Here is a 25288-nt window from a genome sequence, read left to right as displayed (position 1 = left end):
TATTATATTGTGCAAGATTTACTTAAAGGGTTAGTTCACCCAAAAATAAAAATTATGTCATTAATTACTCACCCTCATGTCGTTCCACACCTGTAAGACCTTCGTTCATCTTCGGAACACAAATTAAGATATTTTTGATAAAATCCGATGGCTCACTGAGGTCTCCATTGACAGCAAGTTAACTTACACTTTCAAATGCCCAGAAAGCTACTAAAGACGTATTTAAAACAGTTCATGTGAGTACAGTGGTTCAACCTTAATGTTATGAAGCGACGAGAATACTTTTTTGTGCACCAAAAAAACAAAACAACGACTTTACTCAACAATATCTAGTGATGGGCGATTTCAAAACACTGCTACATGAAGCTTCGAAGCTTTACGAATCTTTTGTTTCGAATCAGTGGTTCGGAGCATGTATCAAACTGCCAAAGTCACGTAAACCACTGAAATTTTCGAAACACTTATGTAATGAAGCCTTGTTTACTGAAATCACATGACTTTGGCAGTTTGATACCTTTCTTGGCATTTGAAAGTGTTAATTATCTTGCGGTCAATGGAGGCCTCACTGAGTCATTGGATTTTATCAGAAATATCTTCATTTGTGTTCCGAAGATGAACGGTCTTATGGGTATGAAACGACATGAGGGTGAGTAATTATTGACAGAATTTTTATTTTTGTGTGAACTAACCCTTTAAAGGTGCAATGTGTAAATTTTAGCGGCAGCAGAGAGTAGCCTGTGTGATAATGCAATGAGGTTTCTTCTTACTTCTAACAAAGAACAGTCTCTGCTTCTAATAAACCAGACGATTACTACTACTACTTTGTGCATATTCAATGTAGTGATGATGCAAGCTGCCTTTAAAAACACGAATGATTTAGAAGAACAACAACATAGTGACAAAACACGCTCTGTAGAGTGTATGTCCGTTTAGGGCTGCTGTAGGAACATGCTGGCGCATAATGGCGACTTGACATGGAGGGGGGACCCGTGGTGTATGAGACAGAAATGGCTCATTGTAAGGTATGTAAGGTCTTTATATGTTTGTGCATGGCACACCTGGAGGTGTATTACAGGACAAATGTGGGTTGCATGTGTCTTGAACAAAGGCAAGCTGACAGTAATTAACTACTTTATAGATCCATAGTCTCAAGAGCAGTTGAGTGTGTGTGGGAGAGTCTGTGCCTATAACAAACTCTCATCTGTCCTCAAGTGTGCCTGCTGGGAAAATTATGTCTCATCTAGTTCAATCAGAGAGGGATCTGTATTAGCACCTGAGTCATGTTCGTGTGTGGATTTGTGTGTGCGTTTACCCTCGGCCATCCTCAAGGCTTCCTGTTAGTTGAGCGAAGTTCATTTGGTCAAGTCTGAGACTTCGGGGGGAGGAAGGGGGCGACGTCTCACACTTGATGGTGGCTTTGTCCTCTCTGGCCTCCACAGGGGACTGAGACAAGCAAAAACACACACACACACACAAACAAACAACATCCCTTAATATTAGCAAAAATGACACCAAATCTTTCCCACACACCTCTAAACAGAAATTCACTTATACTTAGTCTTATACTAATCATACTCATTTCTTTCACATTCTTCATCCACAGAAGCTAATAAACATGCACAGAATTAGCACAAGCAAACTGGAGTTCAGTCATTTAGAGATGAAGACACACTTACAGCCACTCTCCTGCGATGTTTCCTTAAATCACTAGGCTGAAAGTGTTAGCAGGAAGAAAGAGACAGAGGAAAAATACAGGGTGACAGAAGATTAAGTGTTTTCAGTGTTAGAAAAAGGAGATTTAACAGGGTTAGCACAAATAAAAGCATTGCAAAGTGAAGCAAGGATCACCAGGGTCATGATGCCCAACTCGTGGGCCGCTGAACCAGATGTCAGTTTTGGCGTGGATCGGCCGCTGACGGGAGGTGATGAACTGGCCAGGGAGAGGGCGGTGACAGAGGTGGGGATGGAGGAGCGCGGCCGCAGGGTCACATTGAGGCCGTCCATACTGCCGCTGTTCACTCGACTCTCAATCTCATCTGCCCGGAGCTCCGCTGATTCCCTCTCCACCTGGATCATTCTGGAACAGAAGGAGAGAGAGATAGAGAGAGCACTCAGCACATGGACAGCAAAAACTCAAAATTCCTACATAAAACACACATATCCCTAGACAGAACATATTCTCTGCAGAATACTCTTCAAATCAAAGCCAAACTGTGTCTGAAGAGCAGTAAGCACATCTGCCATCCTTTTTTTAAAGCTTTTGTTGGCTGCAAAAACTGCAAAAATGATTTAGACTATATTATTAAAAAAAGCAATATATATATATATATATATATATATATATATATATATATATATATATATTATTCATTTATATGTGTTCTTTTTATATATAATTTTTTGTTTTACCAAAAGCACTCTCAGGGAAAACATTACCAAGTGGAATTGCAAAAATAATTTTGACTCTTTTATTTATTTAATATTTTAAAAAGTACAAATTTTCTCATTAAAAATGTTGATTGAAATATTACAAAATATTTATATTTATATTTATATGAGAAAAACGTAAAGTGTTTTAGGTTGTTACTATTCTTCTTTCATGTTGTTGCCTTTATTAGTTAATTTTAAACTTATTAAATTAAAAATATTATTATTAAAAATAATAATATTTTAGCATAATAGTTATAAAACAAAACCAAAATTATTTTTAATAGTTGTAGAAAAATACAAAAGGTTACACTTTATTTTAGGGTGACATTGTTACAGTGTAATTACACAAATAAGTACTGTGTGATATTAATTAATAACATTTACTTACTATAGGGTTAAGGTTAGAGGTAGAGTTTGGTTTAGGGTTAGTTGTAATTATAAATAATAATTGACTATTATTACTTAAGTAAGCACTTGTAACGTGTAACTACATCCTTTAAATAAAGTGATACCTTACAAAATATTTAATGTCAACTACCCATTTATTCATATTTAAAGTTACACTTGTATGTAAATAATGCATTATCATCCAATTTCATGTCTTATGTTACACCTTATAATGAATTATAAGTGCATAATGTGAAAAAAATAAATGGCTGTATATTATAAAATAGCAGTGGCTAGAATTAATTGTGAAACCATAAAATACACTACTAATAGCCTTATAGGGCATTATGTATTCAACCTTCAAAGAAAATGTCTTACTACTAATATATGCAAGTATTCATGCAGTGGAAGTGTAGTCTGCCGAACCTCGTGAGTTTAAACACAGCTCAGGTCGTGAGCCATCACTATCTGCACATTTCAGGTGATAGCTCTGCTATTGTCTGGCATTTATATTCACCCACAACTCAGAATCAATCTGTGTGATGGGCAGATTCAGCTTACAGACTCACAAATATTGCCATATATGACAGATGTTCTACCGCCAGCACTTTGTGCTGCTGAAAGGAATCCAGACAGCTCGGTATCAGGACAGGCTTCAGAGGACTGTTTGGATTTAGACTGAAGTTTTCGGCCTGCCTGACAGTTTCTGTTACCGTTCTAGTTATATCTGCGGTCCGCCAGAACACAGAGGCTCAGAGGTGCTCCTTTATTCAGCTTGCAGGGTCTAAATCATTCTGAAATCGAAAAAGGTCAGTGAGTTTGAGAAGAAAGTTGAGTCTGGCTTTAACTGGCCACCCGTCTGAAGACTGTGTTCAACAGTGCATGTATTTAAAGCACAAGTTCGGATCAATAAGACAAATGAACATGACATTTGAAGGCTCTAAGCTGATATACTCGAGGCAGATGATTAGGTCTCATGCAAGTCATCTGTGAGGCTGGAAGCATTCATATACTAAAGCAAGTATTGTAAAGTGTAACCCTGAACTGTAAATAAGTTTTTATGAAATCTGTTCAAAGTGATGAGAAAATACATCAGTGAGATAAGGACTTTTAAGGGGGAGTTTAAGCGCTACTGTACCTTTAAGGGCTCTATCACACACCTGTTTTTTACTAGTTTCAGCATGAAGCAGTTATCATTTTCATGTCCAGCGCCCATGTTGTTTAAATAGCAAATGCACTCACAGCCATCTGTTCGCCAATGGGCGTGCCGGTCTGAAAACGAAGTGTGTTCAGGCGCATTGTTGGCGTGTTGCTATTTTGAGGTAACTGAAAACGACTGTGCCACTGACCAACAAAAACCTGTTTTTTTTTTGTTGTTGTTATTTAAAGGGAGCGTTAGTAATATGCGCCTATAGACGGGTGCACAACGCGTGTACATTCTGCTTGTTACACACACAGACGCGCTGCAGCACACAAACATGCCAAATATTAAAAAAATAAATGATTACAATGTAAAAAATATTATTATTTTGTACATAAAGATAAAATGCCTACATGTCATAATGGATAGTCATTGCATGTATCAGAATTACCTATTTGCAGTAATAACGAATGAAATTGCCTAATTATTTGACCAATCATGGCAATACACACATGTATTTAACTGACTCGTCTGAGGATGTCTATATTCCGCCATGTAAACAGCAAATCCGCCATGGTGCAAGCTCAAATGGCTTTTAAAGGGAATGGGAGATGACACTTTGATTGGTTTATTGCACATTACAGCCAAAACACACCCGTGACTCATTAAGAGACTAGGTATAACCCTTTTGGACCATGCACCTGGCGTGCCAACCATTTTTTCCGTCGTTAAACTAGCAAAAGTGGATTCGGACACGCCATAAGTGCACTGCGCTTCAGACTATGCGCTTAGATCATTAAAATAGGGCCCTAAGACTCATACACATGACTTCTGTTGATTGGCTTGCGTTTTCACAAGTTAAATGAGTAACAACGCCCCATCATAACAATGAACACAGAATAGGTGTTGATATACACAGTAAACATGGGCAGTCACATGATAATGTGATGATAGTTCTGACATCATAATTATGATGCACTCTAAATGACCCATTTTTGCAGCTAAGTTAGCGGGTAGTCATTTCAACCGTTAACAGTGAAGATGCTTTCTGAAAAAAAAATTGAGTGGTGGTATTTCATGCAAAACTCGCTGCCACAATGCAAGGGTGTTGTAACTGGTTGTTGGGCTATTGCTATGCAGTTTCTAAGGTGTTATGAATGGATCCAGGGAGTTGCAAAGTGGTTGGTAATGGCCCTGCTCAGAACAACTTATGCAAGGTGGTCGAATACTGAACCCCAGAGTTTCCATGTTATGTCTCTTTAATAGTCTATATTCCCAACCTGATCTCCTCGTTGATGGCATCCAGCTGTTCTTGTAGCATGAGGGCAAGCGTCTGGGCGTCTGAGTGCCCGCTGGGGGACAGCATATCTGCTGAGCTGAATATAGTCTCACGGTCTTCATCGTCCAAGTCAGACAGCTCGGTGTCGCTTCCCATCAGGTGAGTACGACTAGCCCGCAAGCTGGAAGGCTGAGAGCGATCCCAATCCTGATCCACCATCGGCAGGATCTGGGAATAAAGACATGGATCAGGGCACAATCCAATATTTTGAGTTTATTTTGAATCAGGCTTCCAGATTTTATTGTTTCATTAAGTTCTGATGTGATATAAACATGTTTTGTTGTGGATTAGAGAACCCGGAACTTACAATGAACACATCCAACGGGGCAAAAGAAAAGAACAGAGAGAAAGAGAGAGATATGACTGATAGAATAAACATTGTTCATGTCCATTAGTTTAGAACAAGGGCTGTCAGTGACTTCATGACATGCACCAGTTATACCATTGCTCATACTTATTACATGCTAGTACAGAGAAGAGAACAGGAAGAGTTAAGACAGTGGCAGATGGAGATGTAGGTGTGACATTGACACCTTCGTGGGTTCATCCCTGAGTGCCACCAGTCGACCTTTCTGAGCCCGTCGTATGACCCCTGTGGAGGAGTAATGATCCCCCTGTCCTTCTACCACCGAGAAGCGCAGGTCTGTGGCACTGCCAACATGAGACCTAATACAGCAGAGAGAGACAGAAAAAGAGGCTCAGACACTTTACTAGGCATGTTTACAGCCATATCACTTTTAATGAGCAAATAAAAACAGGGCTCATATTTTAGTATAATTACATAACAAACACAATCAATCGTTTTAAATGTGCGTGTCACCTAGGATGTGTTCCGTCCCCAAATGCCCCGCTCCTGCGCTTCAGATGATCGAGTTCAGCCCGCAACTTCTCAATCTCCCCAATGAGCCTTTCCTACACAGCCAGAAAACACTTGATTAGGGTCAATCAATAGAACTCTTTTAAAATTATTAATAAAATGAAGATGCATTAAATTGATCAAAAGTGTCAGTAAAGACATTTATAATGTTACAAAAGATTTATATTTCAAATAACTAAAGTCTTGATGATTAAGAAAAGTCCATAGACACTTTATGCTTTATGCTGCTATTTCTTACAATAGCATCTCTGGCTGTTGCTGTTGATCTGCAGATCAGTGTGATATTAATGAGCAGCGGTACCTTGGTGTGATGGAACTCCTCCAGTTGTTTTTGGGAATTTTCCAGATCATGGATGAGTGCATTCTTGATGGAAGGGGGAAAAAAAGAAAAGAAAAAAACAAACAAACAAAAAAAACCCAGAAGAAACAAAGTTGAGAATAAGCTTAAAGCAGCAGGTTGTGCATGCAATAACCTGCATATTCTCTCCCTCTACATGTGGTGCTTCAGCCTGTCCCTTCACATCTGGCCATTCATTTTTTCACTGTCTGTTCTGTCCTCTCAACTTACAGCTCAAAAGAGAATTGAACTGGGTTCTATTCATTCGAGCTGAACAGGGAACCTTTATATCTGTTTTTCACAAGTTATTCCTTGTGCCATAAGAGTATACACCTAGAATTTGGCCTTGCAGAGTATAATTACAAACCCGATTCCAAAAAAGTTGGGACACTGTACAAATTGTGAATAAAAATAGAATGCAATGATGTGGAAGTTTCAAATTTCAATATTTTATTCAGAATACAACACAGATGACATATCAAAGGTTTAAACTGAGAAAATGGAAAAATAAGTTGATTTTAAATTTCATGGCATCAACACATCTCAAAAAAGTTGGGACAAGGCCATGTTTACCACTGTGTGGCATCCGTCTTCTTTTTATAACAGTCTGCAAACGTCTGGGGACTGAGGAGACAAGTTGCTCAAGTTTAGGAATAGGAATGTTGTCCCATTCTTGTCTAATACAGGCTTCTAGTTGCTCAACTGTCTTAGGTCTTCTTTGTTGCATCTTCCTCTTTATGATGCACCAAATGTTTTCTATGGGTGAAAGATCTGGACTGCAGGCTGGCCATTTCAGTACCCGGATCCTTCTTCTATGCAGCCATGATGTTGTAATTGATGCAGTATGTGGTCTGGCATTGTCATGTTGGAAAATGCAACATGAATGTCTTCCCTGAAAGAGACGACGTCTGGATGGGAGCATATGTTGCTCTAGAACTTGGATATACCTTTCAGCATTGATGGTGCCTTTCCAGATGTGTAAGCTGCCCATGCCACACGCACTCATGCAACCCCATACCATCAGAGATGCAGACTTCTGAACTGAGCGCTGATGACAACTTGGGTTGTCCTTGTCCTCCACTTTCCACTTTGCCACAGTCCATTTTAAATGAGCCTTGACCCAGAGAAAATGCCTGCGCTTCTGGATCATGTTTAAATATGGCTTCTTTTTTGACCTATAGAGTTTTAGCTGGCAACGGCGAATGGCACGGTGGATTGTGTTCACCGACAATGTTTTTTGGAAGTATTCCTGAGCCCATGTTGTGATTTCCATTACAGTAGCATTCCTGTATGTGATGCAGTGCCGTCTAAGGGCCCGAAGATCATGGGCATCTTCAGCTGTTCCTTATATGTACATTTAACTTTTCCGGCCTCTTATTGCTACCTGTCCCAACTTTTTTGGAATGTGTAGCTCTCATGAAATCCAAAATGAGCCAATATTTGGCATGACATTTCAAAATGTCTCACTTTCAACATTTGATATGTTATCTATATTCTATTGTGAATAAAATATAAGTTTATGAGATTTGTAAATTATTGCATTCCTTTTTTATTCACAATTTGTACAGTGTCCGAACTGAAAAAAAAAAAAAAACTGAAATAGTTATTTAAAATAATTTCTAATTTTGTAATCTTTTTTAATGCATTCGTGTCTGTTTTGACAAGGAAGAGGTACATAAAAATGACAAATTTAAAAAAAAAAAAAATCCATAATTTTTAGTATGAAAAAGAAACTTTGGATATGTATTCAGACTGTTAAAATACACTTTTTTTTTTTTCCCAGATTTTTAAAATAAAAAAATATGAGTCACAAATTGTTACATATTTTGCATTCAGGTCCGTTTTGACCCATTTTGAAGTAGCTTTACACAAGAAATTATGTCTCAAATTACTTCTGTAAAAAAAACATGTAGCCTCTTTCCAACTACTGGTACTGCGTTTTGTTTCTAAACATGATTGTACATGCACTATGGAAGTTTTTTCCTAACAAAATGAAAATGAAAATTGAAAAGCTTAAAAAGATCAAATAATAAATCAAAGTTGATCAAATGATAAAATCAAATGCTCAAATTAAATTTCATTTCCTCATTCGGGGAAGCATGAACTGTATCAAAAATCAAATTAAAACTAATTTATATTTGATTTTTAATTTTTATTATCAACTCAGTATAAACTTGTCATAATTAAATGTAGAATTTACTGCTCAATGCTCAAATCATAAATCAAATGCTCAAATTATAAATCAAATGCTCAAACGGACATTGCAAATGATAAATTAAATTAAAATGAGACTTGTCAATCAAGTGGCGTGTGGGCGGAGTTTTGAGGTGGAAGAGGAGACTTTCTTGTGTGCAGTTTGGGTAACTGCCACACTTGAGTAAAAAATATGATCCTGTAAATCATAATAATGAGAAAATTTCTCGTAATTATGACCTTTTCTCATAATAATAACTTAGTTTCTCATAATACGTCTCTCGTATTACTTCTAAGCTTGCGGACCAGAAGGGAGTGGCACGCTAGTGACATCCGCTGGTCAAAACCGCGTAAAAGGCATGAACACAGTCGGCATGGCACATTTTGCAAAACAGTAGTTTTCGTTAAAGTCAGTGTAATATACAAAGTGTAATCTATAATCTATTAATAAATAACATTAATGATGAATGGTGACCCACAGATTTCAATCAGACTAAAGCAGTGTTACTCATTGCACAGGAGCGTTAGTATAACGTTAGAATAACATTATAGGAATGTTGGAATAACATTGGAATAATGTTGGAATAATGTCAGAATAATGTTATAATAACATTAGGAGAACATTAGAATTACGTTATAGGAATGTTAAAATAACGTTAGAGGTACGTTAAAATAATGTTATAATAACGTTAGGAGAACATTAGAATAATGTTAGAAGAACGTTAAAATAATGTTAGAATAATGTTAGGCAAATGTTATGAACAATAAAAAAAAAAAAATGGTTTGTAATACTGATTATAGTCCTCAATACATCCATTTTCCATGCCGCTTATAATATACTGGGTCACAGGTGTGCTGGATGATTACTGACGTACAGCGGAGTAATGATATCGGAGTAAAGAGGTTAGTTAGGGGAACGTTCTATTTCCATTAAGAAAACTTTCAGTAAAACTGTTACTGACGTACAGCATTACTGACGTACAGGAGAGTACTTGGAACATTGCAATATCGTTATGGCAACGTTCATGTAATGTTAGAATAACGTTATAGGAATTTCAGAATAACGTTAGGGGAACGTTATAATAATGTTATAATAACATTAGGGGAATGTTAGAATAACGTTAGGAGAATGTTAGAATTACGTTATAGGAATGTTAAACTAACATTAGAGGATCGATAAAATACCTTTAGAATAACGTTAAGGGAATGTTAAAATAACATTAGGGGAACGTTAAAATAACATTAGAATAATGTTATAATAACGTTAGGGGAGCGTAAGAATAACGTTATAATAACATTAGGGGAATGTTAGAATAACGTTAGCATTACGTTATAGGAATGTTAAAATAACGTTAGGGGAACATTAGGGGAACGTTAGAATAACATTAAGGGAATGTTAGAACAACATTAGGAGAACATTAGAATAATGTTAAGGGAATGTTAGAATAACGTTAGGGGAACGTTAGAATTACATTAGGAGAACATCAGAATAACGTTAAGAGGAACGTTAGAATAACGTTATAATAATGTTAGGGGAATGTTAGAATAATGTTAGGAGAACATTAGCTTTATGTTATAGGAATGTTAAAATAACGTTAGGGGAACGTTAAAAAACGTTAGAATAACGTTCTACAAACCAATTTTCCATTTAGAAAACTTTCCTGGCTAACCAAAATAAAACCATAAAAAAGAACATTCTGGGAACCAAAAACTGTTAGCTGGGCCCCAGCCAAAACAGAACATTCCCCTAACGTTAGTATTTGGTTCCCGTTTGGTTATTTTTTATTTATTTATTTATTTTTGAGAATCAAATAATAAGATTCTGGGAACGTTCTTTTTAGGTTTTCTTTTTGCAACTCAAAAATAACCCAAAATAACAATTTATTATAACGCTGATTATAATCCTCCATACATCCATTTTCCATATCGCTTATACCAGTGTTTCCCAACCTGAGGGTCGCGGTCCCACTAGGGGGTCCAAGCTCACTGTAGTTTGAGGGTTAGTGAGGAAACAGTTTGACAATAAACCACGATGCAATTTCCGACGGTTTGTATTACAGTTTAATATTTTAATCATCATTAAAACCGTATTTGATTGCCAGGATTTGAAAAACTCATGGTAAATACTGTCCAGTATTAAGCAAAGTAAGCACTGATGCAGATACAGCAGTGTAGGTTTCGTTTGAAAAAAAGTGGCGAAAGAAGTGAGGTTTTACAACAGAGTTCTGAGGGAAATTATATGAATTGAAGTATGAATGAATTCTATAAATGTATCTCTGAAAGGGAACTGACTGCCTTGAGAAAAGTTTTGATGGCATTTTCTTTTCATCGTCCCTCTGTGTAAGGCATAGATTTTATAAGCGCAGCTCTGCTTTGTTTATGGGGTTACCGGGGAAACAGCTCTATTTCTGCTGTTACAAAAGCACCACCTACTGACAGAGAATGGATTTACATTTTCTTTCAGCCTGTCTGCGGTTTTTGTTTGTGAAACTCAGACCACATTTTTATGCACTGTTGTAAATTTAGAAGTTAAGTAAAGTTAATGGAAAATAAGCTAATGTGCATTATAAAACAATTCTGATTCTAATTCAGATAAGGTATCTAGAATTATTAATTGAGCTGATTAAATAAGGTGGGTTCGTAAAGGATTTTGAATGTTAAACTCAAAGTGTCTGCTCTATTACAAATAATTTATATTTAAAAAATACCCAAAACAGCGGCATTACATGATGGAAATATAAACTAGAAAGGATATTTAAAATAGTTCTGACCTTACTGTACGTCATGACACTGACTCACTGCTGAGTTACAAGTTTTGGCAGTCTTTCCAGCTCTTAACACCGAATGTGAGCCTGATCTCATTTGGTGTGCTATTTATACACAGAAAAAAACGTTGGCGTGCATATGATACACGTGTTTGACGTGCATATAATACACAGTTTTAGGATGCACATGATACGCAATTTGTTGGCATGCATTATATGATACGCACTTTTGGCGTACGTACAGTATAATATGCCCCTACCCCACACCACTAATCCTACCCATCAGAGGTGCAATTTTGGAATTTTGTGCCCTATGAAAGAATATGAGGTTAGGCCCCCTACCGCAGTCATTCCGCACCAAACATATAAATCAAACTGGCTATCCAAAATCTTTAACTGCAATTTAATAATACTGACCTATTACTTTTGCAATTGTTTTTGATCAGTATTTAGTCAGAGACCTACCATGGCTGTAGCTAGCAGATGATTTATTAGGCAAATGTAAATGTAAAATGTCAATTATTCATAGAAAATGCACCATTCTTACATGCAACATTCTGAATTGACTATCAGGTAGTGGTTACTAGAGTTGGGCGATGTCTACAGTGAAATGGACGATGACATCTGGGTGGGAGGATTTTATTCATTGAAATGAATTAAAAACGCTCACTCTGCTCCATGCCAGTGGACACGCACATGTGACGAGCGTTTGGAGAAAGAAGGCTTGTTTGAGATGCACCTAGCCTCGCCTGAAATGTAGGTGAGAGTAGGTGGCTACAGTTAGGGGAGGAGTGAAAAAAGTGCAGACAAGACGGACAGTTCTCTGTTCTCGTAGGCCTTACTGATCATTTATCATTAATGTTATTTTTTGATAGACAGATTATAGATTACACGTTGTATATTATACTGACTTTAACGAAAACTACTGTTTTGCAGAAAGTGCCGTGCCTACTGTGTTCACGCCTTTTACACGGTTTTGACCAGCGGATGTCGCTAGCGTTCCACTCCCTTCTGGTCCGCCTGCTTAGAAGTAATACGAGAAAGTTTTTAATTATTATGAGAAACTAAGTCATTATTATGAGAAAAGGTCATAATTAAGAGAAAGTTTCTCATTAATATGATTTACAGAATCATATTTTTTACTCAAGTGTGGCAGTTACCCAAACTGCATACGACACTTGATTGACACGTCTCATTTGAATTTGATTTATCATTTGCAGTGTCATTAGCAATAGGCATTTGATTTGCCGTTTGCAATGTCGGTTTGAGCATTTGATTTATAATTTGTGCATTTGATTTATGATTTGAGCATTGAATTATAGATTTAATTATGACAGGTTTATACTGGGTTGATAATGAAAATTAAAAATCAAACAAAAATTAGTTTTAATTTGATTTTTGATACAGTTCATGCTTCCCCGAATGAGGAAATGAAATTGCATTTGAGCATTTCATTTGTCATTTGAGCAGCCATTTGAGAGTTTGATTTATTATTTAATAATGAGCATTTGATTTATCATTTGAGCAGCTGTTTTGAAACTTTGGTTTATTATTTGATCTTTTTAAAGGTGCCCTAGAACTTTTTTTTAAAAGATGTAATATAAGTCTAAGGTGTCCCCTGAATGTGTCTGTGAAGTTTCAGCTCAAAATACCCCATAGATTTTTTTTAATTCATTTTTTTAACTGCCTATTTTGGGGCATAATTAGAAATGAGCCGATTCAGGGTGTGTGGCCCTTTAAATCTCGTGCTCCACGCCCCAAGAGCTCGCGCTTGCCTTAAACAACATAAAAAAAGTTCAAACAGCTAATATAACCCTCAAAATGGATCTTTACAAAGTGTTCGTCATGCAGCACGTCTAATCGCGTAAGTACAGTGTTTATTTTGATGTTTACATCGATTCTGAATGAATTTGAGGCTGTGCTCCGTGGCTAATGGCTAATGCTACACTGTTGGAGAGATTTATAAAGAATGAAGTTGTGTTTACGCATTATACAGACTGCAAGTGTTTAAAAATGAAAATAGCGACGGCTCTTGTCTCCGTGAATACAGTAAGAAACAATGGTAACTTTAACCACATTTAACAGTACATTAGCAACATGCTAACGAAACATTTAGAAAGACAATTTACAAATATCACTAAAAATATCATGTTATCATGAATCATGTCAGTTATTATTGCTCCATCTGCCATTTTTTGCTATTGTCCTTGCTTGCTTACCTAGTCTGTTGATTCAACTGTGCACATCCAGACGTTCTGCCCTTGTCTAATGCCTTTCATAATGTTGGGAACATGGGCTGGCATATGCAAATATTGGGGGCGTACACCCCGACTGTTACGTAACAGTCGGTGTTATGTTGAGATTCGCCTGTTCTTCGGAGGTCTTTTAAACAAATGAGATTTATATAAGAAGGAGGAAACAATGGAGTTTGAGATGGAGTTTGTAAGTCTTTTCCATGTACTGAACTCTTGTTATTTAACTATGCCGAGGTAAATTCAATTTTTTAATCTAGGGCACCTTTAAGCATTTGAATTTTCATTTTCATTTTGTTAGGGAAAAAAACTTACATAATGCACACATAATAATTCTGAAATTAAAATAAAATGACAAATTAAATAAATGTCTGTTTGTAGATAAAAAGTTCACAGACCAAATAGTCTAAATTTGAAAATGGGTTTGAAAAAGGGGAAGTGCACATTTCACTCTGCTGCCACCTATTGATAAATCGTTGCAGCATGAAAAGGAGAATTTTCTAGCATCACACTGGTTTTTGCTGTAGTTCTTGTAAGATTTTAAATTTTAATTTTTTTTTTAAATTTTTTAATTAATAAAAAGGGGTAAAAGTATAGCAGAAAATATAGTAACATTAATGATAAGTTACTGATTAGATACAATATGGATTTAGTTGTTATGACTGTTTTATAAGCTTACGTTCCACTGGGTCCAAACAGACGCAGGAATGCAACAGGTGTATACGATTTGTATGAACGTATTGCAAGAGGTAAATAATAATTTAATAATTATATACATTTAATTTTTTAGAATTTAGGCTTATTGAGAAAAGAAAAAGCAATAATAATAATAATAATAATAATAATAAATACATTTTTTTTTTGTCTTAAGGATGAAAATTTAATGCTTGTTTTTGCCTATGTGTTACTTGAATGCTTTAAGCATCAGATGATAATAAGTGACCATAAATGTGTACGGCATGTGAAGGTGGGCACGGTAAGATCCATACCTTGTCCTCCAGCGCAGCCATGCGCTCCTTCAGGTGCAGCTGAAGCCGTTCATTGGACTCGGTGAGGAGACGGTCCACAGTGTCAGACAGACGTTTGTTATGCTCCTCATTCATCTTCTCCCTCTGCCGAGCCTGAGAAAGAGTGAGGGAGCAAATAGAGAAGATAAAAAAGAAAGAAAAAAGGGAAGTATGAAACAACATCCTTTCTTTTAAAGGATTAGTTCACTTTGAAATGAAAATTAGCCCAAGATTTACTCACCCTCAAGCCAGGTGAATTTGACTTTCTTTTTTTTGATGAACACAATCGGAGTTATGTTAATAAATATCCTGACGCATCCAAGCTTTATAATGGCAGAGAACGGGACCAACGAGTATGAAGCTGAAGAAAGTGCATCCGTCCATCATACGTCACGTCAGTTACGCTTTTTTTGTAAGTTGAATACGGAAGGCAGTCTGGTGGAAGCTAGATATTTTACATTATAACTTGTTAAATATGGATATTTTTCTTACACAAACGTATTGCTTTGCTTCAGAAGGCCTTTATTAACCCCCCAGAGCCACATGGAGTACGTTTATGATGGATGGATGCACTTTCTTGAGCTTTATACTCGGTTCCGTTCACTGCCATTATGAAGCTTGGACACATCAGGATATTCATTAATATAACTCCAATTGTGTTCATCAGAAAGAAGAAAGTCAAATATACTTAGGATGGCTTGAGGGTGAGTAAAGCTTGAGGTAATTTTCATTTCAAAGTGAACTAATCATTTAACAGTAAAATTAGATTCCTGCATTTTTAGAAGAAAATGTGAGAAGCAAAATATGGGATGTCTATAGGATTTTTTTTTCTCTGATGATATACAGTATACACAGTATAACCAATAGAGGGCAATATTCACCCTAAAGCTCTGTGAACATGTTCTAGGAGTTTTATGTCTGATTTTTAAGTCTGGTTCATGATATTAAAAACACAGCTGACTCAGATGGTTCACATTTTGCTCCATAATTTAATACCAACTTCTCACATATTTCTAAGGGTGTGTATTTTGTTCCCTCTAGAAAATGAATAATGACAGTCCTTGTAGTTGAATGCAGGGGTGATGACTTTTAAACACAGTTGTGGTGGGATATGGGCACTCAGTTGCCTGGCAACAAAATCTTAATTTTCTTTTGGTGGCAAACGGGCTTTAAAATGTAATCAACACAGAGCTTTGTGACTGTCAGGGAAGAATTCAAACTAAAGCTCAGTCTGAGGTGTATGTATCAAGGTTTAATTAAGGCTGAAGGAGGATAAGGACTCTATCTGACTGCCTTTAAGTCATTACAACCATCAGCTCACATGCAGGGGGAAATTAACCATGCATGAATTATTCAAAATCCAAATATAGCAGCCAATTACAGCTCTGCTCTCACTGGGGGTGGGGAAATTCATCTGCAAGATGAGCTAAAAAAATGCTCATATTCACAGAGTAGCAGCATATGTGTGTGTGAGTGTTTGTCCAGGAGTGCTAGCTTATCGATCTTTGTATGCCTCAGTTGTGTGTGTGTGTGAGAAACACAGGAATGGGCAAAGCAGCACAGGCTAATCGGAGTGGTCAGCACTCAGAGTCCCTACTGTGAGCTCAAACACACCGCCTGCACCTATTGTGCAACAGGTAACATCTTCCTAAACATACACAAACATTTATCTAATTAGGACCATATACTTCTGTTTTGATATAAATCAAATTTACAATTACAGCAGACAAACCTGATTTACACTTCACTGACTTCTGACACTGAGCTAATAATTTACATGTTCATTTTGATTTTTCTGTTTATTTAGTACATTTATTAAGCCTTTTTCTTAATGGGGACCATTTGACGTAGGTATTTTGAGTTTTGTGGAGACGTGGCCACACATTCACACAAAAAACACTGGTGAATCTTTATAGTGTTCATTCTTATGTGCACTTAAACAAATCAAAACCACACGCAATGAACCAAAGCCACTCACACTTCCTCATTTTTGCCCTCCTATCATCCTTCAAGCACTCTCTTCTTTTCTCTACCCAACATTCACTCACTCACTCAATGACACACTCTAAATACATCCCTCCTCTCTTTTAGTGTCATGACCCCAACCCAGTCCTCACCCTGCCCAGCTCTTGGTTCTTCTCCTCCAGCTGGGCCTCCAGTTGGCGCAAACGCTCCTCGATGTTGCCATGACGCTCCTCGGCCTGCAGGAAACACTGACATTAGCATAAAGAGAGCAGGGCTAAAACCTTTAAGGATTAGACACTTCACCTTTAAGAAGAAAGAGTTTTAAAAATTGCTTATATTTTATTGGTTGGAGAAATTAACTGGTCATAAATGAAAAAATGTGTTTTCATAAATATTTAAACGAAAATTAGACATAATTTTACAGTTTGTTTAGTGCGTATTGTTGAACAGTTCAGCTTCCGTGACTAAGGTCTATAGCCCAATGATGGCATGTTCTGTGTATAATAAATGGGATCTAAGGAAGGAGAAAGTCTCCATCTGGTTTAAGGCCGGCCATGGATCTGTATCATTAGGAGCATGAGGTGCGTGACAGGATGCCACTGACTGAGAATAACAAAAAGTTGCCATTTTTAATTAGCTGCATTAGCAAGACCATAAACAAAACCCCACTGCCTCCCTGACACACTGACAAGACATTTGGCTGCCTTGGAAAAATACTGTCATCCACAATTCCAGCTGATGCTCGGATGGAACGTGACTGCGATCGAGTGAGGATTATCTAAACTGGCAAGAAAGCCTGTAAAAGAGAAATATCTGCTCTACCTATGCATGTTTGATGGCTGATGAAATGGAGTGCTTTATCATGAACAGTACAGCTGTTTTTTATTTTTTTTGGTCTTTTTTGAAACTTATAACAAGAAAACAGATAGAAATGATGCAAAGAGGAACTGAAACAGGATAAAGAAATACTGCCAGACTTCAACTTGCATGAGCGCCATGGCTCAATTTGTGGAAAAACTCATTGCAGGTCTGAATGGGTCATCAAGGTCATCTGAATGAATTTGAATCAGCGATCATCAAATGGTTTTGCTTCAGGACCAGATTTTGCATTAGTGGCGACCCTCCACAGTTGCTTAAAGAAAACCCCTTTATATCAGACAATGAATTACTATTAACTGCACTAGCCCAACAATATTCAAAATTGATAACATGACAACGGCTTAATAAGAAGATATTCAAATAATGCAGTTTTATGAATGCATAAACAATAGCAGATGTGTGATTTACCTGTTGAGCCTTAGGGCCCTATTTTAATGATCTAAGTGCATGGTCTAAAGCGCATGGCGCAGGTGCACTTAGGGCGTGTCCGAATCCACTTTTGCTAAATTAACGACGGGAAAAATGGCCGGCGTGCCCGGCACATGGTCTAAAAGGGTTGTACCTCTTCTCTTAATGAGTCATGGGTGTGTTTTGGGCGTAACTTGCAATAAACCAATCAGAGTCTCATCTTCCATTCCCGCCATGGCGGATTCGCTATTTACATGGTGGAATTTGCAAGCGGAAAAACTGAACGCTTATTTAGCAAGGAAACGGATCAACAGGACAAGACGGATTCCACCAAAGCATTTTTATCTTTATGCACACAATAATAATCTTTTACATTGTAATCCTTTTATTTTTAATATTTGGCATGTTTGTGTGCGCATTCCTTTGTGTGTAACAAGCACGCATTGTGCACCCGTCTATAGGCGCATATTACTAACGCGCTCTTTAAATAACAAAAAAAAAAAATACTGCGCCATTGACTTTAGACCAGGTTTCAGTTGGTCAATGGCGCAGTCTATTTCAGTTGCCTCAAAATAGCAACGCGCCAACAACGCGCTTGAACACACCTTGCTTTCAGACCAGCACGCCCATGGGCGCACAAATGGGTGCAAATGTATTTGCTATTTAAACAACGTGGCGCAGGACGTGAAAATGATAACTGCGTCGGGCTGAAACTAGCAAAAAACACTTGCATCGCGCCTGGCGCCACATTGCGCCAAGTGTATGATAGGGCCCAGTGTTGTTAACTGTTAAACTATCAAAAATATTAATCGAAACAAAAATGAAAATGAAAACTCATGATAACTGAAATAGAATAAGATGATTAAGGGTGTGTTCACACCTTTTGGTTCGGCAGGTTTGGTTCGATCAAAGGGTTAGTTCAACCAAAAATGAAATTTCTGTAATTAATTACTCCCCCTCATGTCTTTCCAAACCCGCAACACCTTCGAAGAACACAAATTAAGATATTTCTGATGAAATCCGAGAGGTTTTTTTTTAAATCTCCAATAGAAAGCAACGAAATTACCACATTCAAGGTCCAGAGAAGTAAAATAGTGAACGTGACTAGTGGTTCAACCTTAATGTTATGAAGCGACGAGAATACTTTTTGTGTGCAAAAAGTAACTAATTCTAAAACTAAAACTAATACTGAAATAATTATAAATTAAAACTAAATAGAAATATTAAACAAACTTGTCCATGTTGGCAACTGCTTAACACGTTAACTGTTTAACTTAGTTGTTAATATGTATCTGTTTAATATGCAATTAGTTGTATTTGCAACCCAAATTTGGGTCTTGACCCATCATGGAATTCGTGTTTCTCTAAATCATGTCTCAGTAGGCTAAGAAATCTTTTGAACAGCCTATGTTGTTTATCTCTTATCTAATCCTGCTGTGTAATCTTTTCATGTCAGTTTCCGCCCTTCTTTATCTTATCATTATGTTTCATCACCATCTCAGAGGGTGTTTTCCTGACAGAAAATAATCTTATGAACTGACTCCCTCATTTGTTCCTGCTGCTGTTGTCTGGAGGAGTGATTGAGTACTCGCCTTGGTGAGGGCGGCCACTCTCTGGGCCAGTTCAGCCTCCACCTCGGGCAGAGTCTCTGCCTTCCTCATGGTCTGCTGTAGCCGCTGTTCCGCCAACTCCAGCAATTCTTGGAGGTGTCGTACCTTCTCCTCACTCTGATAAAGAGACACCCGCATACAAACCGCACGAAAATAAGACAAACAGAGGGTGTACACTCATGTAGACACCATAAACACACCCATTTTAGAGAACACACAGATATTGAGATATTATACACCCAATATATGAATTCACACACAAAGGAAAGATAAAGTCCACACGAGGTTACAAGGTACTCACAACATACACACATAAACGAAAAACATACCATAAACATAAAAAGGAAGCACACATACAATACGAAATAAATAAGTGCACATAAAAACAAACCACCAGTGTACAAACACACACAAAATATAAAGACATGATAAAATATCCAAGTCAAAATTTGGATTATACACTACCGTTCAAGTTGGGGGACAGTAAGATTTTAAAATGTTTTTGAAAGAAGTCTCTTATGCTCACCAAGACTATATTTATTTGATCAAAAATACAGTAAAAACTGTAATATTGTTAAATATTGTTTTCCATTTTATTTCTATTTTAAAATGTAATTTATTGCTGTGATGGCAAAGCTGAATTTTCAGCAGTCATTACTCCAGTCTTCAGTATCTCACGATCCTTAAGAAATCATTCTAATTTAGTGCTCAAGAAACATTTATAACTTTATCAATATTGAAAATAGATGTGCTGCTTAATATTTCCCTCACACTTTGATGAAAAGAAAGTTCAAAGGAACAGCATTTATTTAAAATAGAAATCTTCTGTAACATTATGAATGTCTTTACTGTCACTTTTGATCAATTTAAAATGCATCCTTGATTAATAAAAGTATTAAAATCTTACTGACCCCAAACTTTTCAATGGAAGTATACATCACTGTAATATCAATGTGATGTAATGCAGTATTACATTCTCATTTTCTTAAACAGGGCCGTTGCTAGTATTAAACATTTTATTGGGTCTGCCCACTCTCCCCTGGACCCAATAAGTAATGTTCCCGGTTGTCCCCACTGACGACAATCCTGCCTGGAGTGCAAAATCACAAACTTATGCTGTCTAAACAAGAGCAGATGTCTTGATTTATCTCTCTCTTTTGAGATATTTATACCCACTGCATGCAAAACAAACACTCTGTCCAAACTGGCACCAACATCAATGCAGTTGGGAATCCTCTTTCTACCTCCAGATGATGGATCTGGGTATTCAAACAGTCGGGTGGTACCTGCTTCCTCCCAGCATGCCTCTTCTCAGCATGCTGTAGCATTCTAAAGGATTCCAACATGAGTCTAATGCTTTAGGGCTAATTAAACCCCCTCTGACTAACACACGCCCTTCATACGCACACGCACAGATGGAACATGACTCTCATAACTGAATTATGGGACATCAACCAACACTGACCTGCGGCGCTCATTTGAAATAAACTTCAAATCAGCCCAGGTCTCATTCAAAGTTGGCGTACCTGACGGTAAAGTGAATCCTTGGTGGCCAGCTCGTTCTCTAGCTTGTCATTCAGGTCATGGATAGAGGTGGTTTCTCTCTGGGCGGCCAGGTAACGCTTTTCTAACGTTGTGATTCGCTCCTCCATGTCCTCCTTCTGTGCCATCGCCTGTCGAACAGGCACATAGTAAGAGAAAACAAAAACCCTTGGGAAGTTTGAAAACCTTTAATAGACTACAACAACATTTGGGGAAGTTTTTTTAAACCATGAAATGATGCTTAAAATCAGCATGAAACAGAAATGTATTTAGTCAGCTTAAATCACACCCCTTACTTACAATTAACTGAAAGCTCACATTCAAATTTGCTTCCATCCAATTAACTACCAACAGATAGGACCGAGTCCCCACCTTACAATTTGGCTTGTTCAACAATCGCAATATGGAACAAAATATCTGTCGATAGTTCTGATTCATTGCGACTTTCCTAGAAATAATTACAATCAATATAAGAAGGTATAGTTCACCCAAAAATGAAAATTCTGTTATCATTTACACCCCCTCATTTCATTCCAAACCAATATGACTTTCTTTTTTGGTGGAAAACAGAATGTTTACATTAGTCTTACACTACCAGAATCTTTAAGCTACTCTTTTCTATACAATTAAAGTGGACAGTAATAATATCAAGCTCCAAATATGACAAAAACACCATAAAATTATCATAAAAGCAGTTTATGTGACACTATATTCCATGTCATAGCTTTAAGTGAAGAACAGACCAAAATTTAAGCCATTATTCAATGAAAGCATCACTTCCTCTGTAGGAGAACCAATATTATTTTGTTTGTTTGTTGCTGCAACATGATGTGAATATGCTTTAGATGTACGGAAAAGAACAACATGAACATTCTTCAAAATATCATCTGTGTTCCACCAAAAGGGGGGTGGGGGTGAACTGTTCTTTTAAATACCCTAAAACTTTAGACCTGGTCAAGGAATGAGTCACAGTTGCATTATTTGTAACCCTTGTCTCTCAGCAAAAATAAAGCAGAGCTGAGAAAATGTCCTTGTTGCTTGATGCTGTATCTTCCCTGAAACAAGCCCTCATCAGTCTGTCCCTATTCTGTCCCTTTCCTCTCCCCCCAATCATTCTAACCTCGCGTATGTCCCTCTGGTGTTTGGCGCTCATCTCTTCGCTCTTCAGTAGGTCTTTGCGGGCGGTAGCCAGTTCCGTCTCAAGCTCAGACATGCGATTGGTCAGGCCGCTGACCCGGTCTCTGTTTTGGGCCAGCTCCTTATTGGCCTTATCCAGCAGTTCCTGCAGCTCCAGACACCTGCTGGTGTCGTCATGCACATCGATGGAGCCATTGGGAAGCCTCTGTCACAAACACACACACAAAAAAAAATGTTAGCGATACAATGGAGAGCTAGTTGAGAACTTGCTTAGCGGTCCCCTGATTTCCACTCAGGGTCCTAAATAAGCTTCCAAAGAGAGGCAAAATATGCTGAGTCAGAGTCTGAAGAACACGGTCAGCAAGTTAAGCAGCTTCACTGCAATTATGACCTCAGGAGTTCAGAGGTTCTCTCACATGCATCACATCGTGACCGTGCATTTCATCCATCTATTTTACACAGCTGAGCAAATTAAAGCCTCCAGATTAGACATTTTACCAGCCCTGAAACTCAGGGTTCCTCAGGACATTATCAGGAACAAAAATACGACTTGGGTGAGATGCATATCTTTGCCCCCAAAATAAGCTGCTTTCTCAAAACAGAAACGTCCAGTTCGGGGTTGACAGGAGAATTCCATAGAGGCATATTTAATGAGGACACTTTTACATGGCTGTCTAAAGTGAAGGGAGTTTGCTTCACTGATGTGCTTAGCTCTGTATCACTATAGGAAAGCTGAGACAGGGAATTTTAAAGAGCCATGCCTGAAGTGTTTTTGCACATATGCGTTTGTGGATGTCAGTAATGCCGATTGGCAGATGATTTTATGTGCTTCTCAGCCTTAAACTGAATAACATGCTGTTAATTAAATAATTCTTCAGAGAGCTCCAAATTCAGAAGCGCAGCAGGCAGTCTGCCAGAGACAACCAATTTACAGTTTCTTGTCTCTCGCATCTCTATGACATTTACCCCTTATATTTACATTTGCATTTGCTCAATATATACTAATGTAACACACTGTCACTAAAACCCACTTCCTTTTTCAATTAAATTACATAATAGGTGTACTTTCTGAACAGAACAGGCACTTCAACTACAGGCACTTTAGTGTATTATGTCTTACGAAACAATTCGATTTCAATGTATTATCATTAGTTATTAAAGGTGCTAAAGAGGATCTTTTCGTCGACTGAGAAACTGAAGACTGTTACTGAGTTTTTGAAATGAGCGCATGCGTAAGAATTTCGAGGGAACGCCTCCCAAAACTCATGCACGAGTATTGGAACACGAGTATTTACCACCGGCATTCGCTGTGTCGTGTTAGTGGATTCATTATGTCGGACTCACCGCAGGTAACTCATAATCTGCAGTTGTTACTCCTGTCTCCTGACAAAAACATTGCATGCGGCGCCTGTGGAGTGTGGAAAGTTACTGGAGCGCGCAGCTGCGCTCGTCTCTCACAAGGAACGTCATGGCAGTGATTGACAAGCTAGAGGGCCAATCCGCGCACGTCTCTCACAAGGAACGTCACGGCAGTGATTGACAAGCCAGAGGGCCAATCGGGCCAATGCCGATTGGCTGATGTTTTTAAGGCCCTACCTCGTGCACAGATGATGTATATTAAAGGTCCCGTTCTTCGTGATCCCATGTTTCAAACTTTAGTTAGTGTGTAATGTTGTTGTTAGAGTATAAATAAAATCTGTAAAATTTTAAAGCTCAAAGTTCAATGCCAAGCGAGATATTTTATTTAACAGAAGTCGCCTACATCGAACGGCCAGTTTGGACTACATCCCTCTACTTCCTTCTTTAATGACGTCACTAAAACAGTTTTTTGACTAACCTCCGCCCACAGGAATACACAAGAGTTGCGTTTGTAGAGTGTGTTTGTCGCCATGTCGTCGAAACGCTGTTATTTTCATCCCGCAGTTCAATCACCGGGTCTGATTCCGGCTCAAATTGATAGGGTAAAATTAAAGACATGTTTACAATAACACTGAGCGCGTGCATCTCCACGTTATGGTAAGAGGCGTGACCTTTCCGGGCAAGGAGCGCTAAGCTGCTGTCGAATTACAACACAGGAACCGCTGGCACAATCAGAACTCGTTACGTATTTCTGAAGGAGGGACTTCATAGAACAAGGAAGTCATCAGCCCGTTTTTATGACAGTGGAAACAGCGGTATACAGATAAGTAAATTATGTGAAAAATACTGTGTTTTTTTACACGCAAAACATGAACACATGTTATATTGCACACTATAAACACAATCAAAGCTTCAAAAAAACACGAAAAACGGGACCTTTAATATTATTCCTTTCAGTGCACCTAATAAATAGTCTTTTATCAGTTAGTAAAGACAGTTTCAAGTAATATTGCAAAAATGTATAAAACAAAACATCCTCTTTAGCACCTTTAAACAAAAGATTTTATACTATGGCTTCAACATCTTTGTGCTACTTTTCAAACAGCTTTATGCATAGATTTCATTGTTTTACCCATGTCACAGACTCTTAAAATATGAAAATGTCATAAAAATATATTATTTATAACTATAATGATCCAAACAAAAAGTGAAAAACAATTACAAAAATTATAATCAGTGAATATATATGGTATTTCCACCATGACCAACAATTTTGCTTATAATAAAGTTTTCTAAAAGAAAAAAATATTATATTTGGGACATATAACTTGCTAGCTATGAAATTAGCTGTTGATGACTGGAGTTTTATTTTAAAAAAACCGACCACCGACACTTCTATTAAAGAATGCTATTAAGTCGGCACCGATAGCCTAGTGGTTAGTGCGACGACACATGGCGCAAATGCGTTCACGGCGACCTGAGTACGATTCCCGTCTCGAGGTCCTTTGCCGATCCTGCCCCCTCTCTCTGCCCAATGGTTTCCTGTCCATAAACATAACTTTAAAAAAAAGATGAAAAAAAGGATGCTTTTAAACACAACTTAAAAAAAAAAAAAAGAAGAAGAAAAAAGAATGCTATTAAACACAGTACATGTGGTGGA

General features: G+C 37.6%; 1 protein-coding gene across 16 annotated transcripts in view; it reads right to left on the bottom strand.

Moving 5' to 3' along the window:
- ppfia4 (PTPRF interacting protein alpha 4) overlaps window positions 1–25288 on the bottom strand; it is a 131437-nt gene that overhangs the window by 17592 nt on the left and 88557 nt on the right. For 8 of the 16 annotated variants that reach the window (XM_048171893.1, XM_048171887.1, XM_048171888.1 and 5 more), the window contains 12 exons: window positions 22253–22474; window positions 21117–21263; window positions 19573–19707; window positions 16846–16929; window positions 14711–14842; window positions 6476–6538; window positions 6118–6209; window positions 5831–5963; window positions 5239–5465; window positions 1849–2077; window positions 1677–1712; window positions 1313–1443 (listed from right to left, as the gene is read on the bottom strand). In XM_048171893.1, the coding sequence (XP_048027850.1) occupies window positions 1313–1443; window positions 1677–1712; window positions 1849–2077; window positions 5239–5465; window positions 5831–5963; window positions 6118–6209; window positions 6476–6538; window positions 14711–14842; window positions 16846–16929; window positions 19573–19707; window positions 21117–21263; window positions 22253–22474 (1631 nt within the window). The remainder of the gene's footprint in view (window positions 1–1312; window positions 1444–1676; window positions 1713–1848; window positions 2078–5238; window positions 5466–5830; window positions 5964–6117; window positions 6210–6475; window positions 6539–14710; window positions 14843–16845; window positions 16930–19572; window positions 19708–21116; window positions 21264–22252; window positions 22475–25288) is intronic. The other 8 variants (XM_048171892.1, XM_048171903.1, XM_048171904.1 and 5 more) reach the window with 4 other exon arrangements.

This window comes from Megalobrama amblycephala, linkage group LG21, assembly GCF_018812025.1.
Source record: "Megalobrama amblycephala isolate DHTTF-2021 linkage group LG21, ASM1881202v1, whole genome shotgun sequence".
Taxonomy (NCBI): domain Eukaryota; kingdom Metazoa; phylum Chordata; class Actinopteri; order Cypriniformes; family Xenocyprididae; genus Megalobrama; species Megalobrama amblycephala.
Note: the sequence above shows the minus strand (reverse complement) of the source record. Positions and strands in the feature narration are given on the sequence as shown.